Below are 14,932 nucleotides of genomic sequence, written 5' to 3'. Positions count from 1 at the left end.
ACGTGAAAGAACGCTTTGTGATTTTGGCAAAAGGAGTTTCAGGGAAAGGCTACAAGGGAAAAAAAGAATACTTTCGGGCCGGCACCGTGGCTCAATAGGCTAATCCTCCACCTAGTGGCACCAGCACACCGGGTTCTAGTCCCGGTCAGGGCACCAGATTCTGTCCTGGTTACCCCTCTTCCAGGCCAGCTCTCTGCTGTGGCCAGGGAGTGCAGTGGAGGATGGCCCAAGTGCTTGGGCCCTGCACCCCATGGGAGACCAGGAAAAGCACCTGGCTCCTGGCTTCGGATCAGCGCAGTGCGCCAGCTGCAGCGCGCCGGCTGTGGCAGCCATTGGAGGGTGAACCAACGGCAAAAGGAAGACCTTTCTCTCTGTCTCTCTCTCTCACTATCCACTCTGCCTATAAAAAAAAAAAAAAAAAAAAAAAAAAAAAAAAAAAAAAAAAAAAGAGTACTTTAAATGATATTCTTATCCATTACTCTTGTCTTTGAAAATATGGCCAAAGACATCCCTACCTTTTGATTCATTGATGCCATTGGAGATTTCCATTTCCAAAGAAAGGAACAGGTTCCCTTTGGCAATTTCAACAGCAAAGAAAGGAAACTGTAAAATCTCCACTACATCTTTCAAAAAAAATGACTGTGTACCCACTGTGCGCATGATAACTAAGAAGGATGTAAAGCTTCTAAAAGGCAAGCACGGTCTCCAACCTCAAGACATTCATAATTCCTTTGAGGAGATGAGCCAAATACCTGAAAAAATCAAACAACAATAAAACATTCTCTTAAAAATCCCAAACGACAGAAATAGTCATTAGTGTATGACAGACTGTTGTCTCAGAAAGAAGCGGGATCAAGGGTGATTTTTAAATGCTATGTGGAAATTAGGTTAGGAGAAAAATATCCTATATAGGATTGAAAGGGCCCAGGTCCAGTGAAGGCATAACATTCAAATTGGAGAACAGAGAGAAAATAAAGCTAAACACACAGAGTTAGTTTTTACAAGGCTCAAACACCAAGAAGAAAGGTCTAGAATATATTCTCCAGAGGCTAGATGACAAGATTTGCTATGAGAAATAACCCAATGAAAACAGCTATTTAGTTAAGGTTACTCTTGCAAAGATAAGAATGCTGAAATGGTAATGAGGAAAGACCAAAAGCTAAGTGATCAATAAAGTTCTTTTACTACTTTAACCACCCATAAAAGTTTAAGATCAGAGAAAGGAACAAAGAAGATCAAGAAATAAATCATCAATAAAAAAAATCTTTATTTCTTACATGTAGCATTTAAATGGGGTAGAATCCTACAGATCTGTTTCTTTCTTCAAATGGCAAAAAGAAACTAATCCACAGAATTCTAAGAATAGAAAGGGATTTTAGAGACCAGATCCAACAATTTTCTTTTTTTCTTCAGATGAGAAAAATGAGATGCAGCAAAACCAAGCAATCTTAGGATGGCAAAGAAGTAAAAGATAAGAGGGTATTAAATCTTATGAAATAATGCACCATTGTTAGGGAAATTTCTATCTCTTTTAACACAGAGGAGAATAAATTTTTAGACAATATGGCTGACTTTCTCAATGAGAAAAGTTAAGATTTTCACTTACATTTATTAGCCACTATTAGCAGAATATACATAGAGAAGCAAGAAGTAGCTGTGTCTGTCTATAAGCCAAGGTCAAGAGAGCAAGAATATATGATGGTCCAACAACTTTCAAAGCCAGAAAAGGCAAGGATGAAGGGTCTTCAACAAGTTCACAGATATGCATATGATGTAAAAACTACATATAGATTTCAAAACACAATTTAGCACCGAAATAAAATTATCTTGTATTTGCACTTTTTCATGAACTTTTTGAAATGCCCCGGTAGATGTCACTCAACTGGTTAAGCCCACGGCAGGTACCTCTGTTAATGCCACACTGTCTCACAACTCCCCTGATACAGGCACCTCTTTTTTTCTAAGATTTATTTATTTATTTGAAAGGCACAGTCACAGAGAGAGGAAGGGAGAGACCCAGAGAAGAGAGAGAGAGAGAGAGAGAGAGAGAGAGAGAATCTTCCATTTACTGGTTCACTCCCCAAACGGCCACAACAGTCAGGGCTGGGCCTGGCCAAAGCCAGGAACCAGGAACTTCTTCTAGGTCTCCCATCTGGGTGCAGGGGCCTAAGCAGCTGGGTCATCCTCCACTTTTTCCCCAGGTGCATTAGAAACGGAGCTGGATAAGAAATGGAGCAGCCAGGACTCAAACTGGCGCCCATATGGGATGCCGACACTGCAGGTCATGGCTTAACCCACTGCATTGCAGTGCAGGCCCCAAATACAGGCACTCTTTACAGCCCCTGTCTGTGGGCTGGAGTTAGCAAACTAGTGAAAACTATTTACTATTCCTGCTCCATATTCTCGTTAACAGGGTAAGTGAAGCTTACCTTTGTTTCTATTTTGAAAATTTCCTTTATGGCTGTGGTTTAGGCTGCCCACAATCATTGCCCCTTGGTACTATTGTTGGTTCTCAGTGATCCCTCTCTCTGTTCTTACTAATCTGTTGGTGCAAAACTTCTCAAACTTTAATGCATATGCACATCACTTGAGGATCTAATTAAAATGAAGATCTGGCAGGTTGGGAGTCTGCATTTCCAGCAAGCTGCCAGGTGATACTGATGCAGCTGACTCTCCAACCACATTTGGAGTAAGTTGAGCTACTTCTCACATAACCTGACAGAGGGATACCTTTTAGGGGAAAAAATAAGTCACCAAGGGCAAAAGGAAAGCATTACAAAAGACTATCAAGGATGCATGCTCCAAAACCTCCCATCTAACTACACAACTCCTGAGCTTGGCTTCATGCACGGATTTCTGTCTTTGTAAAGATTTTCACAGGCAACTTACCAACCCTAATACCTGGTCTCCCAAGCCTCATGTAGACCATGTTTCTCACCTGACACTTAACTTCAGCCCTATTACTGATTTATAGAGTCCCCCGAGGGTGACACCATCCAAGTTTAACTACTTTTCCTAAAGAAGAATGGAAAAATATCAACTAATAAGACCAGCAAACAAAAGGCACAACAGAAAAATACTTTCAGTATTATCAAAATCTACAAACTATTCATAGAGGTCGACATTCCACATGCTGGTTTTCGTTCACACCTTGTAACTGCATGATGAAGACACAGTCACACGTTAGGAACTGCACAATCTCTTCTGCCAAAATTTAGATCATTTGCTCTTTTTCTAAATTTAACTGTTTTGGAATAAAATTTTTTTAGCTAAAAATAGTGAAAATGTGATTATAACTTGTTTCTAAGGAAATCCCCTTTCAATATTAATTCTTAAACAATTCAGTTATCTATAATTTAAGAAAAAAGAACAGAAACCAATCTCCTTCATTTAAAAGCTCACCATTCCATAAAACAAAGCTCATTTCTATCTAAAATCTGCTCCTTAAGTTTTCTTGGAGCCTTTTGGTAATAAAATAATGAGGGGAAAAGGGTAGAGAGCACTTTCTTTTCTTTTCTTTTTAGAAGAGGATATTAACATGAATAACTGGGAGAATTAGAACTTTCATATTTACCCCTTAAACAGTCAAAAAAGCAAAAATTTAAACCATCATAGAAAACTTGGAGGATGTCATGACTTACACTGTACCCAAAGGAAAAAAGTAATCAACAACAATTTTTAAAGCCAAAAAAGTTTATTTCATTTTCTTAATCAGCCAGGCTAGAAAGAAATGTTTCGGGACCGGCACTGTGGTACAGTGGGTTAAAGCCCTGGCTGAAGCGCCAGCATCCCATATGGGCGCCAGTTCTACTCCCGGCTGCTCCTCTTCTGATCCAGCTCTCTGCTGTGGCTTGAGAAAGCAGTGGAAGATGGCCCAAGTCCTTGGGCCCCTGTACCCATGTGGGAGACCCAGAAGAAGCTCCTGGCTCCTGGCTTCGGGTCAGCGCAGTTCCGGCCATTGCAGCCATCTGGGGAGTGAACCAGTGTATGGAAGATCTCTCTCTCTCTCTGTTTCTACCTCTCTCTATAACTCTTTCAAATAAATAAAATAAATCTTTAAAAAAATGTTTGCACACTTATTCAAGAGACATATTATCTGCTTAACACAAAATTCGAGCAGAGTACGCCTCAGAAAGCATTCATGCCAGTCCCTTCATTGCACTGGTTGAAAATCAGGCCCAGGGCCAGCACCATGGCTCACTTGGTTAATCCTCCGCCTGCAGCTCCGGCATTCCATATGGGCACCGGGTTCTAGTCCCGGCTGCCCCTTTTCCAGTCTAGCACTCTGCTGTGGCCCAGGAGGGCAGTGGAGGATGGCCCAAGTGCTTGGGCCCCTGCACCCGCATGGGAGACCAGGAAGAAGCACCTGGCTACTGGCTTCAGATCAGTGCAGCACACCGGCCGTAGCAGCCATTTGGTGAGTGAACCAATGGAAGGAAGACCCTTCTCTCTGTCTCTCTCTCTCTGTTTATAACTCTACCTGGGAGGAAGGGAGGAAGGGAGGAAGGGAGAAAGGGGGGGAAGGGAAGAAACGAAGGAATTCAGGCCCAAAGATAATGAAAGAAGAGAAATAGGAGCCAGTGCTGTGGTGTAGTGTGTAAACCCACCACCTCCAGTGCTAGCATCACAGATGGGTGCCAGTTTGGGTTCTAGCTGCTCCACTTCCAACCCAGCTTCCTGCTAATGTGCCTGGGAAAACAGCAGCAGATGGTCCAAGTTCCTGGGCCCCTGAACCTACATGGGAGACCTGGAGGAAACTCCTGGCTTCATATAGGCCGAATTCTGGCCATTTGCAGCCATTTGGGAGTGAACCAGCAGATGGAAGATCTCTCTCTCTCTGCCTCTCCCTCTCTGTAACTGTCTTTCAAATAAATAAACTAATATTTTAAAAGAGAAAAAAAGAAGGAGAAGCAGAAGAAGAGGAGGAGGAGGAGGAGGAAGAGAAACAATAAATTCACCAAGCTAGCCACAAACCTCTGGAAGACATTTAACTTAATCAAGCATCATATGACCAATGAGGGCCTGGCTTAAAAAGAGTAACATACACACAAGAAAATTAAAAAAATGCTTGCCATAAAAGAAAAGCATCCATCTACCCTTCTCTAGCTTCCCTAAGAAATGAAAAGAATCCTACAGATCAACCTGGATTTAGTAGGTACCCTTTCTATCCTTTCTGATATAATTTCCCATTATTCAACACGGTCCTCACTAGTCTCACTAACTTGTTTCATCAACTGTGTACATATTGGTTTTTAATTAAGCTATAGGATTTCTAAGCGCAGAGACTGTGTCATTTGTTTGGCTCCAAAGTATATCTAGTTTGATGCTAGATATAAAGTCAGATGCTTAATGAATTAATATATAACCTAATATAATCAGCTTTCCTATATTAGATCTCTTCAATCTTATTTTCATTAGAAGTTATGATCAAAGAGAAACTCGAACGCTATACTTTATGGTTCTGTTCTCCAAATCAAAAACTACACTGGAGGCTTTATATTATTTATTTGACTAAGAAATTACTGCTCCACAGACATATCTGTGGGAAAACATAACACAGATGCAAAAGTAGGGGGACTGGGCCGGCGCTGCAGCTCACTAGGCTAATCCTCCGCCTGTGGTGCCGGCACCCCAGGTTCTAGTCCCGGTCGGGGCGCTGGATTCTGTCCAGGTTGCTCCTCTTCCAATCCAGCTCTCTGCTGTGGCCCGGGAGTGCAGTGGAGGATGGCCCAAGTGCTTGGCCCCTGCACCCGCATGGGAAACCAGGAGAAGCACCTGGCTCCTGGCTTCGGATCAGCATGGTGCGCCAGCCAGAGGGGCTATTGGGGGTAAACCAATGGAAAAAGGAAGACCTTTCTCTCTGTCTCTCTCTCTCTGTCTACTCTGCCTGTCAAAAAAAAAAAAAAAAAAAAATAGGGGGACTGGAATGAATATAATGAATATAAATAGGTAGAACATTCAAAATTAACATTAATGGAATGAGAATACCGGTTATTTTGAAACACTAAAACTTTTAGAGTATTATGAGCAAGAAGTATTCAGTACATTATGTAAGTTCACAGGATTGCATACAGGGAGGTTTGCCAACCCCATGGAAAATGGTAATTGATTTCAAACTAATGTTTAGGTAATCATTCCTTTTTTCCAACTCTTTTAATCTATATAAGGTAAACAAATCTCATGTCATATATACAGATTTAGGAGCATAGTGATACACTCCCTGCTCCTTCCCTTATTATTATTATTATTATTATTTTTTTGACAGGCAGAGTGGACAGTGAGAGAGAAAGACAGAAAGGTCTTCCTTTCCGTTGGTTCACCCCCCTAATGGCCGCTACAGCCGGCGCGCTGCGCTGATCCGAAGGCAGGAGCCAGGTGCTTCTCCTGGTCTCCCATGGGGTGCAGGGCCCAAGCACTTGGGCCATCCTCCACTGCACTCCCGGGCCACAGCAGAGAGCTGGCCTGGAAGAGGAGCGACCGAGACAGAATCCGGCACCCCAACCAGGGCTAGAGCCCAGGGTGCCAGCACCGCAGGCAGAGGATAATCAAGTGAGCCGCGGCGCCGGCCTATTATTCTTTCTTCTAATTTTTCAAAGAGAACACTCTCAGTTGATTTTATAATGCTAAGCCTAAGCCTCCAGGAAGTAAAGAATTCAAGCAATACTAAGAAGAAAAAACATTATTCCTCACAGTAGCAACAAAGGCTGTAAATAATAATTAGATCTCAAAGCGTCAATTTCGCTCTTACACATTACATTTTTTGTACTCTATTAGTTATCACAAATCAGGGAAATCATATGATATTTGTCTTTTTTGGGACTGGCTTATTTCACCAAGTATAATAGTCTCCAGTTGCATCCATTTTGTTGTGAAAGACAGGATTTCATTCTTTTTTTACAGCTGAGTAATATTCCATAGTGTATATACACCACATTTTCTTTATCCAATGTTCCATTTTAAATTATAAAATTCAATAGTGGGGCTAGAGTTGTGACACCGGGTTAAGCAGCCCCCTGCGATGCCAGCGTTCCATGTGAGTGTCTGTTGGAGTCCCATCTGCTCCACTGCCAATCCAGCTCCCTGCTAATGTGCCCGGGAAAGCAGCCGAAGATGAAGACGCTGCACTCATGTGGGAGACCTGGGTGGCGTTCCAGGCTCCTGGCTTCAGCCTGGCCCAGCACTGGCCACTGTAGCCATTTGGGAAGTGAAACAATGGATGGAAGAACTCTCTCTCTCTCTCTCTCTCTCTCTCTTTCTCAACCTCTCCCTCTCCCTCTCCCTCTCTCTCTTTCTCTGTAATTCTGCCTTACAAATAAATAAATAAATAAATCTTAAAAAAAGTGAAACAGTGAAGTTAAGGGAAATAAACGTATTAATATAATTAAAACGACATACTAGGAAAAGATTAGCAAATAAGATACAGAATACAAGGATGTCAGTAATTCAAACTCTGAAAAGGAATCAGCAGAATGCTATTTAAAATACAATCGCAGGGCCGCTGCTGTGGCCTAGCAGGTAAAGCTGCTGCCTTAGTGCCGGCATCCCATATGGGCGCCAGTTCAAGTCCTGGCTGCTCCACTTCCAATCCACCTCTCTGCCGTGGCCTGGGAAAGCAGTGGAAGATGGCCCAAGTCCTTGGGCCCCTGTGCCTGCACGGGAGACCCGGAAGAAATTCTGGGTTCCTAGCTTCAAACTGGCCCAGCTCCAGCTGCTACAGCCTTTTAGGGAGTGAACTGGCAGATGGAAGACCTCTCTCGCGCTCTCTCTCTATCCCTCTGCCTCTCTGTCACTCTGCCTTTCAAATAAAATAAATAAAAAATTTTTAAATGAAAAATGAAATACAATCACTCTGTTAGACTAAGTAACATCAATATATTACTTCCAGGTTAGAATATAAGCTTTTTGTTCTATAATGAATAGTCAAACACTTAACACCAAAAAAATCTCAGAGGCAGGGTTTTGGCCTAACAGTTAAGACACTCATGCCCCGTGTCAGTTTCTGGGTTCAACTCCCACCTCTGGCTCCTGATTCCAGCTTCCTGCCAATGCCAGACCCTAAGAGGCAATGGGTGATGCTTCAAGTAGTTGGGTCCATGCCACCCATGCAGGAGACCTAAATTGAGTTGCCAGCTCCCTAGCTTCGACCTAGACCTGTCTGACACATTTTAAGGGAATTTAGGAGTGAAACAAGCAGATGGGAGCTCTCTCTGTCTCTTCACCTCTCAAATAAATAAATAAATAAATAAGTTCTCAGAATACAATATCTTATACTAGTAAGTACAATTTTGATAACTATATTTTTCTATGTATTTTCATTTTATATGGAAGGCAGAGACAGAGACAGAGAAATGGAGATCTACCATCCAATGATTCAATCTCCAAATGCCCACAACAACCAAAACCCTGCCAGGTCAAAGTCAGGAGCCCGGAATTCAATTTGGGTCTCCTACATGGGTGGCAAGGACCCAAGAACTTGAGTAATCACTTGCTGCCTCCAGGGTGCACAGTAGTAGGAAACTGAATTGGAAGCAGAAGAGCCAGGATTTGAACCAAATATCCTGATATGGGGTGTAGGCATCTCAAGTAACAACTACTGCACCAAACACTAACCCATGTAACTGCATTTAAAAAAAAAATACAAAAATTGAAAATGTCTCAGAGAAGTAACAAAAAGTTACAGTGGTCCAACAAAACAAGATTAAAAATTAGACTTTTTCAAACTAAAAGCCTGAGACATAATTTTCAAAAAGTACATATACATAAAAATATATAGGAAAAAGTTATGAAAGGAGATGAAGAATGGGGCTAAAACTAATTAAACTAGTATTTGCTTAGGGTCTGGTGTTTTTGCTAAGCAGGCTCTTGGTATATGTGTTTCCCCCTCACAGCCTGGGTGATTTTTTTTTCCAGCTTCATTTAATAATAAATAACCAGACAGCCAGGAATCACCCTCAGCATTCAGATATAGAGATGGAAGCTAAGAAGTACAGGTAAGTATCTCACTTGATCTTCCCTGGCTTTTAGTTGGCAGAGCTGGATATGAACAAGCCAGTAAGAAAAGAGACTCTTAAATTAAGAATATAAACTAAATACTTTTTTCCCATCTCAAGAAGATACAATTCTTAAACTACATCTGAAAACCTAAGTTAAAAATAAAACACAAAGGTTTCTTCTAGAAATTAACCAAATTTAGACAGCTATTGCATTAGAACAATAATAACCACGATGTTTCTAATGCTCTAAGCATTTGTCTGCCTTTTAGCTGAGTCTAGGGGTGGTTCCAAAGAGCTTAAATGGTCTTGCTAGAATTATGCCTTTATAATTCAAGCTGACCTATAGCAGACCTTTTACAGGACTTACACTTCAGATGAGTAATTTTAGCATGAACCGATAAAAGAGTATGTTAAAATAGTCAGGTATCATAAGAACATACAGGTGGGGAGATTAAGGGCACAGTAAGAAGTGAGCAAACAGCCAAGAAAAGGAGAAAGCAAATCTCAAAACATGATCCACACCTGAGACAGATCATCAAGTTGAGGCTTCCTATGAAGACTGGAGATACTTTCAGCCCGCATGAGATACTCTGCTGTTCTCCTCTTCACAGCTTCCCGGCGCGTAGGGCTCGACTCTCCTACAAGGAGAAAACCAAAAAACTGGAGTGATGAGAAAAAATAACCTTTCATCAAGCCTGATGATTAAATACTTTCACGCAATTCACTGCTTGTTTATATTTCTAACTGAAAAAGAGGAGATATTCAAAAGTGTAAAAGACATGGAAGCTATTAAGATCAATGAGTTCCAAATATTACTCCATGAATTGTATTTACCCAAATTCTGCCGCTCTCCTATTTAAATATATTGAGAATTTGACTTATTTTACGAGGAGTCAAATACATAAGAAACATAGTACATAAAACTCTGAGGACAAATGACTAGCCCTAATCCAGATAGTACCCAGCTGTCCAACTCATCTTAATGATGTGCATAAGAGCTCTGACATGGAACTGATATGACATCAACTATGTAAAACTACCACCAAAGTGAAGAATGCAAGGTAACTGAATTCACTCTCATTGTTTTTTTATTTTATATTCTTCATGGTTTTTTATTAGCAACAAATTATGAGCCATATTAAAACTGAAAACAGGCCGGCGCCGCGGCTCACTAGGCTAATCCTCCGCCTTGTGGCACTGGCACACCGGGTTCTAGTCCCGGTCGGGGCACCGGATTCTGTCCCAGTTGCCCCTCTTCCAGGCCAGCTCTCTGCTGTGGCCCGGGAGTGCAGTGGAGGATGGCCCAAGTCCTTGGGCCCTACACCCCATGGGAGACCAGGATAAGTACCTGGCTCCTGCCATCGGATCAGCGCGGTGCGCTGGCCGCAGCACACTGGCCGCGGCAGCCATCGGAGGGTGAACCAACGGCAAAGGAAGACCTTTCTCTCTGTCTCTCTCTCTCACTGTCCACTCTGCCTGTCAAAAAAAAAAAAAAAAACTGAAAACAAAAATGCAACTGAAACCACTGTAAAATAAAATTATATGATAATGAACAAGCTGTTTTCCCTGTAAGGATCTGTTTCCCTAGACAAACCATACTACAGTAGCCTCTAAAGACTCTGCAGGGCCAGTGCCGCGGCTCAATAGGCTAATCCTCCACCTGCGGCACCGGCACCCGGGGTTCTAGCCCTGGTCGGGGCGCCGGATTCTGTCCCGGTTGCCCCTCTTCCTATCCAGCTCTCTGCTGTGGTCCGGAAGTGCAGTGGAGGATGGCCCAAGTGCTTGGGCGCTGCACCTGCATGGGAGACCAGGAGAAGCACCTGGATCCTGCCATCGGATCAGTGAGGTGCGCTGGCTGCAGCGGCCACCAGGGGGTGAACCAACAGCAAAAGGAAGACCTTTCTCTCTGTCTCTCTTTCTCACTAACTCTGCCTGTCAAAATAAATAAATAAATAAAATAAAGACTCTGCAGACTTTTAAGGGAGTACTGGGCTCTCTTTTCTCCAGAATGGGATCATTTTATTCTTTGTATAAACTTAATGAAGATATAGCTGTTCATCTCAAGAAAAGATTCCAAGGCTGAGACTCAAAAAATTTGAAAACCAGTGTTCCATATGATCACTAAGATTTCATTTATCTATACTATTCTCATATGCAAATACATTAATAATCCATATTTATTAAAGCACTATACCATGCTATTTTTATAACTGAGTCTGTGCATTCTTTGAATGAAGGTAACCAAAAAGCAAGTATGTAGTGGAAAACACCTGGGTTATATTCCAGAAACCATGGCTAGTTATGTCAATTCCAGCTCTGCTTCTCCCTAGTCCTGTGAACTACGTTAGCTCATGTCAACTCTCTCTGTACCTCCTTCTGATTCCATGAAACAAAAACAAATACCGGCGGGCGCCACGGCTCACTAGGCTAATCCTCCGCCTAGCGGCGCCGGCACACCGGGTTCTAGTCCCGGTCGGGGCGCCGGATTCTGTCCCGGTTGCCCCTCTTCCAGGCCAGCCCTCTGCTGTGGCCAGGGAGTGCAGTGGAGGATGGCCCAGGTGCTTGGGCCCTGCACCCCATGGGAGACCAGGAAAAGCACCTGGCTCCTGCCATCGGATCAGCGCGGTGCGCCGGCCGCAGCGCGCCGGCCGCGGCGGCCATTGGAGGGTGAACCAACGGCAAAGGAAGACCTTTCTCTCTGTCTCTCCCTCTCACTGTCCACTCTGCCTGTCAAAAAAAAAAAAAAAAAAAAAAAACCTCTAAATATTATAGCAATTAAAGGAGACAACATATATAAAAGTTAAAAAAGAAGCAATCATAAAGGAAGCAATAACTGCATGATTTTTAAACCTTGTTTTTTCCTCTCAAAACCAAATCCTACAAAGTAATGTTTCCTGGTTTGTTGAAATGAAGGGAACTGAATTATAGCAAAGAAGATATTTTCCTCAAAAGACTACTCATAGAAAAATCTCTTCCTTCTCACTCCTCTGCTTGGAACAGCTTGTTCTCCGTTTCTTCTGGGAAAGGCCCCTCTCTCCTCCCCTTCCAGCACTTCCTCCCAAGCGAACCATGCAGTCTGAGTAAAAGCTGCTGTTTCAGATCTCAGTCCCCCTCGCTGCCAAGGTCTAGTTAGCAAAGGCTGAGCCTCCCTCTCGGGACCTGAGCCAATCACAGAATCCTACCATCCTGGCCACAGCTGGAGAAAGGAAGAGACAGCACAACACAGACTGGACCTTCTCTGTTACGTAAGAGGAGGGGGAACTGGCAGCAGCCATAGGTTGGGCCAATGCCAACACATACATACATACACACACACACACACACACACACAGCCCTAGAGTTACAGGGGTCCCTGATCTCAAGTAAAACTCCAATTCGATTCCTCTTCGCCTAAGGTGATTCAAACGTGCACTTGGTGCCCTCCCAGCTTTCAGGCACCTTCCCTCCCTGGTGCTTCACCTGCAGTCACAGTTTGCCTTGGTCTTGCCCTTTCATCCTAAGACAAGCAACACTCATTTACTCTCCAGCTCCTCAAACCTCAATTAAAACGTCAGCAGTTTTTAGAGCTCACTTACTCTCTACATCCAAGTTTTTAGAAGGTTTTCCTAATCAGCCAGGAAACAGGTATAATCTATCTGTGAAAATCCCCTAGATGACTAGCACAGGCTTAGATGATACAATGTATCACATAAACAAGAGCTCTTCACTGCTTCTGCACTGCTAGGACTTGGTTTAGGGCTTCCTGTTTTCAGATGCTGCTATTGCCATTATCGCTAGCTCTTCTCATTTAGGCTATGCCTTTCAAACCCTAATTTAAACCTCCCTTATTTACAATTTCTTCAACCCTAACTAGGAACTATGGCACTTGATTTTTTTTTTAATTCAGCATTTAACCTTTAACAAAGCTTCAAAGTTTGCTTTGTTCAAAAATATTCAATCTGCCTCACAAAACAATATGAAATTCAAAAATGCCAAGATTTTGGAACACTTCATTACAGCAAGACTTGTAACCAATCCTTGTCATCAAATCAACTGTTTTCTAAACTTCTCGGTTTTTTTTTTCCCCTCCTGCTTTCTAGGTAGTCTCCATAGTAACAAGAGAAACAAGAATCAGAAGCCAGCAGTTGACACGGACTCCTGCTGTTGATGGTGGTCCCGCTTCCATGGAAACTACAACCAAGTGATGGAGAGACTGGAAGCTTTTTTAAAAATGCAACCCTATATACAGGTACTGTGATTCTGCCCTCATCCACACATTATAAAGGGGGCACCACAAGTGCTGATGACCAGCGGAATGAAAACCACCTCTTGCAGACTCTGCTGTTGGATGTGTACTTAAATTCGTGAGTACTAGAAATAAAAGAGGAGTCTACTGATTTCCAGAACAATTCTAACTCATCAAATAATTGATAACTGTGACTTTAAATAGACTTCAATTGGTTTTTAAATGGTCCATTGATTCTAACCTCTTTGCTTTCTTACTGCTTGTTCCTCATTTTTTTTAAAGATTTATTTATTTATTTGAAAGACAGAGTTACAGAGAGGTGGGGAGAGAGAGAGAGGGAGAGAGGGAGAGAGGGAGGAGGAGGGAGGGAGAGGGGAAGAGAGAGAGAGAGAGAGAGAGAGAGAGAGAGAGAGAGAGGTATTCCATCCACTAATTCACTCCCCAAATGGCCACAATGGCCAGAGCTGGGCTGATCCAAAGCCAGGAGCCAGGAGCTTCTTCCAGGTCTCCCATGCGGGTATAGGGGGTACAGGGGCCCAAGGACTTGGGCCATCTTCTATTGCTTTCCCAGACCATAGCAGAGAGCTGGATCAGAAGTCGAGCAGCTGGGACTCGAAACAGCACCCATATGGGATGCCGGTACTGCAGGCAGCGGCTTTACCAGCTACGCCACAGTGCCAGCCTCTTGTTATTCATTTTAAAACACACAAACACACACACACACGGGGGGGAGGGGGAGGGAGACACCTTATAATGTCTGTCATTCAAAGGAAGCTAGGTATCTAGAATTCAACCTTCAATTTCCACTTTAGGTCAAGTGGCTCTTATTTATCTAGTAACATGGCCAGCCACTTAGCATCTTCTCCAAAGTGGATACAGAGGTTTATATTCTACCTAAAGATAAAATAATAACTTCACTAAGGTTCTCTACATTTCTGTTAATCATTCAGACACAGCAAGAATTTCCACCGGATCTAGCATTTAAAAGAGGAAATCTACTCCCCTTATTAAATATTTTTATATCAAAAAGTTCTAGGGTATCATAAAAGATGTCTTATGTGGGCAGTGACAACATACATTTCTTTACTTCTTAATTTCTTTTTTTTTTTTTTTAATTTTTGACAGGCAGAGTGGACAGTGAGAGAGAGACAGAGAGAAAGGTCTTCCTTTTTCCATTGGTTCACCCCTCAAAGGCCACTGCGGCTAGCACGCTGATCCGAAGCCAGGAGCCAGGTGCTTCCTCCTGGTCTCCCATGCGGGTGCAGGGCCCAAGGACCTGGGCCATCCTCCACTGCACTACCGGGCCACAGCAGAGAGCTGGACTGGAAGAGAAGCAGCCAGGACAGAATCCAGTGCCCTGACCGGGACTAGAACCCTGGGGGCCGGTGCCGCAGGTGAAGGATTAGCCTACTGACCCACAGCGCCGGCCACTTCTTAATTTCTAATCAGGAGGGAGAATGGCTACAGGATGGCTGCTGGAAACAAACACTGGACTACTGACCTTACATTTCTCAGAGCATCAACTCTGACTCCTGTCACTAAGACAAGCTTTACAGAAGGCATGGTCTGCAGATAACAGAATCTGGAAAACCTAACTTACCCAAGAAGCCATCACCACTTGGTATCATATGTTATTTACAAAAGATATACTTCCCCCTTTTATATTTTCAGTTCTGTATTAAAAAAGGGGGGAGAAAGAGACAGAGACACCTTT

The 14,932-nt window shown here is 43.0% G+C and overlaps 1 protein-coding gene and 1 long non-coding RNA gene across 8 annotated transcripts in view; one reads left to right on the top strand and one right to left on the bottom strand.

Moving 5' to 3' along the window:
• The window catches only part of RPS6KC1 (ribosomal protein S6 kinase C1), a 183,155-nt gene that overhangs the window by 72,923 nt on the left and 95,300 nt on the right, over positions 1-14,932 (bottom strand). For all 4 annotated transcript variants that reach the window (XM_002717514.5, XM_017347788.3, XM_070055300.1 and 1 more), the window contains one exon: positions 9,516-9,631. In XM_002717514.5, the coding sequence (XP_002717560.1) occupies positions 9,516-9,631 (116 nt within the window). The remainder of the gene's footprint in view (positions 1-9,515; positions 9,632-14,932) is intronic.
• Positions 13,087-14,932, top strand: part of LOC103350976 (uncharacterized) — a 32,900-nt gene continuing 31,054 nt past the window's right edge. For 2 of the 4 annotated variants that reach the window (XR_007909914.2, XR_007909913.2), the window contains exon 1: positions 13,118-13,336. This is a non-coding gene — a long non-coding RNA (uncharacterized lncRNA). Of the gene's footprint in view, positions 13,337-14,932 lie in introns of all 4 variants that reach the window. The other 2 variants (XR_007909916.2, XR_007909915.2) reach the window with 2 other exon arrangements.

The sequence above is a fragment of the Oryctolagus cuniculus genome, chromosome 13, assembly GCF_964237555.1.
Source record: "Oryctolagus cuniculus chromosome 13, mOryCun1.1, whole genome shotgun sequence".
Lineage (NCBI taxonomy): Eukaryota > Metazoa > Chordata > Mammalia > Lagomorpha > Leporidae > Oryctolagus > Oryctolagus cuniculus.
The sequence above is the reverse complement of the archived record's forward strand: the minus strand, read 5'-3'. Positions and strand labels throughout refer to the sequence as shown.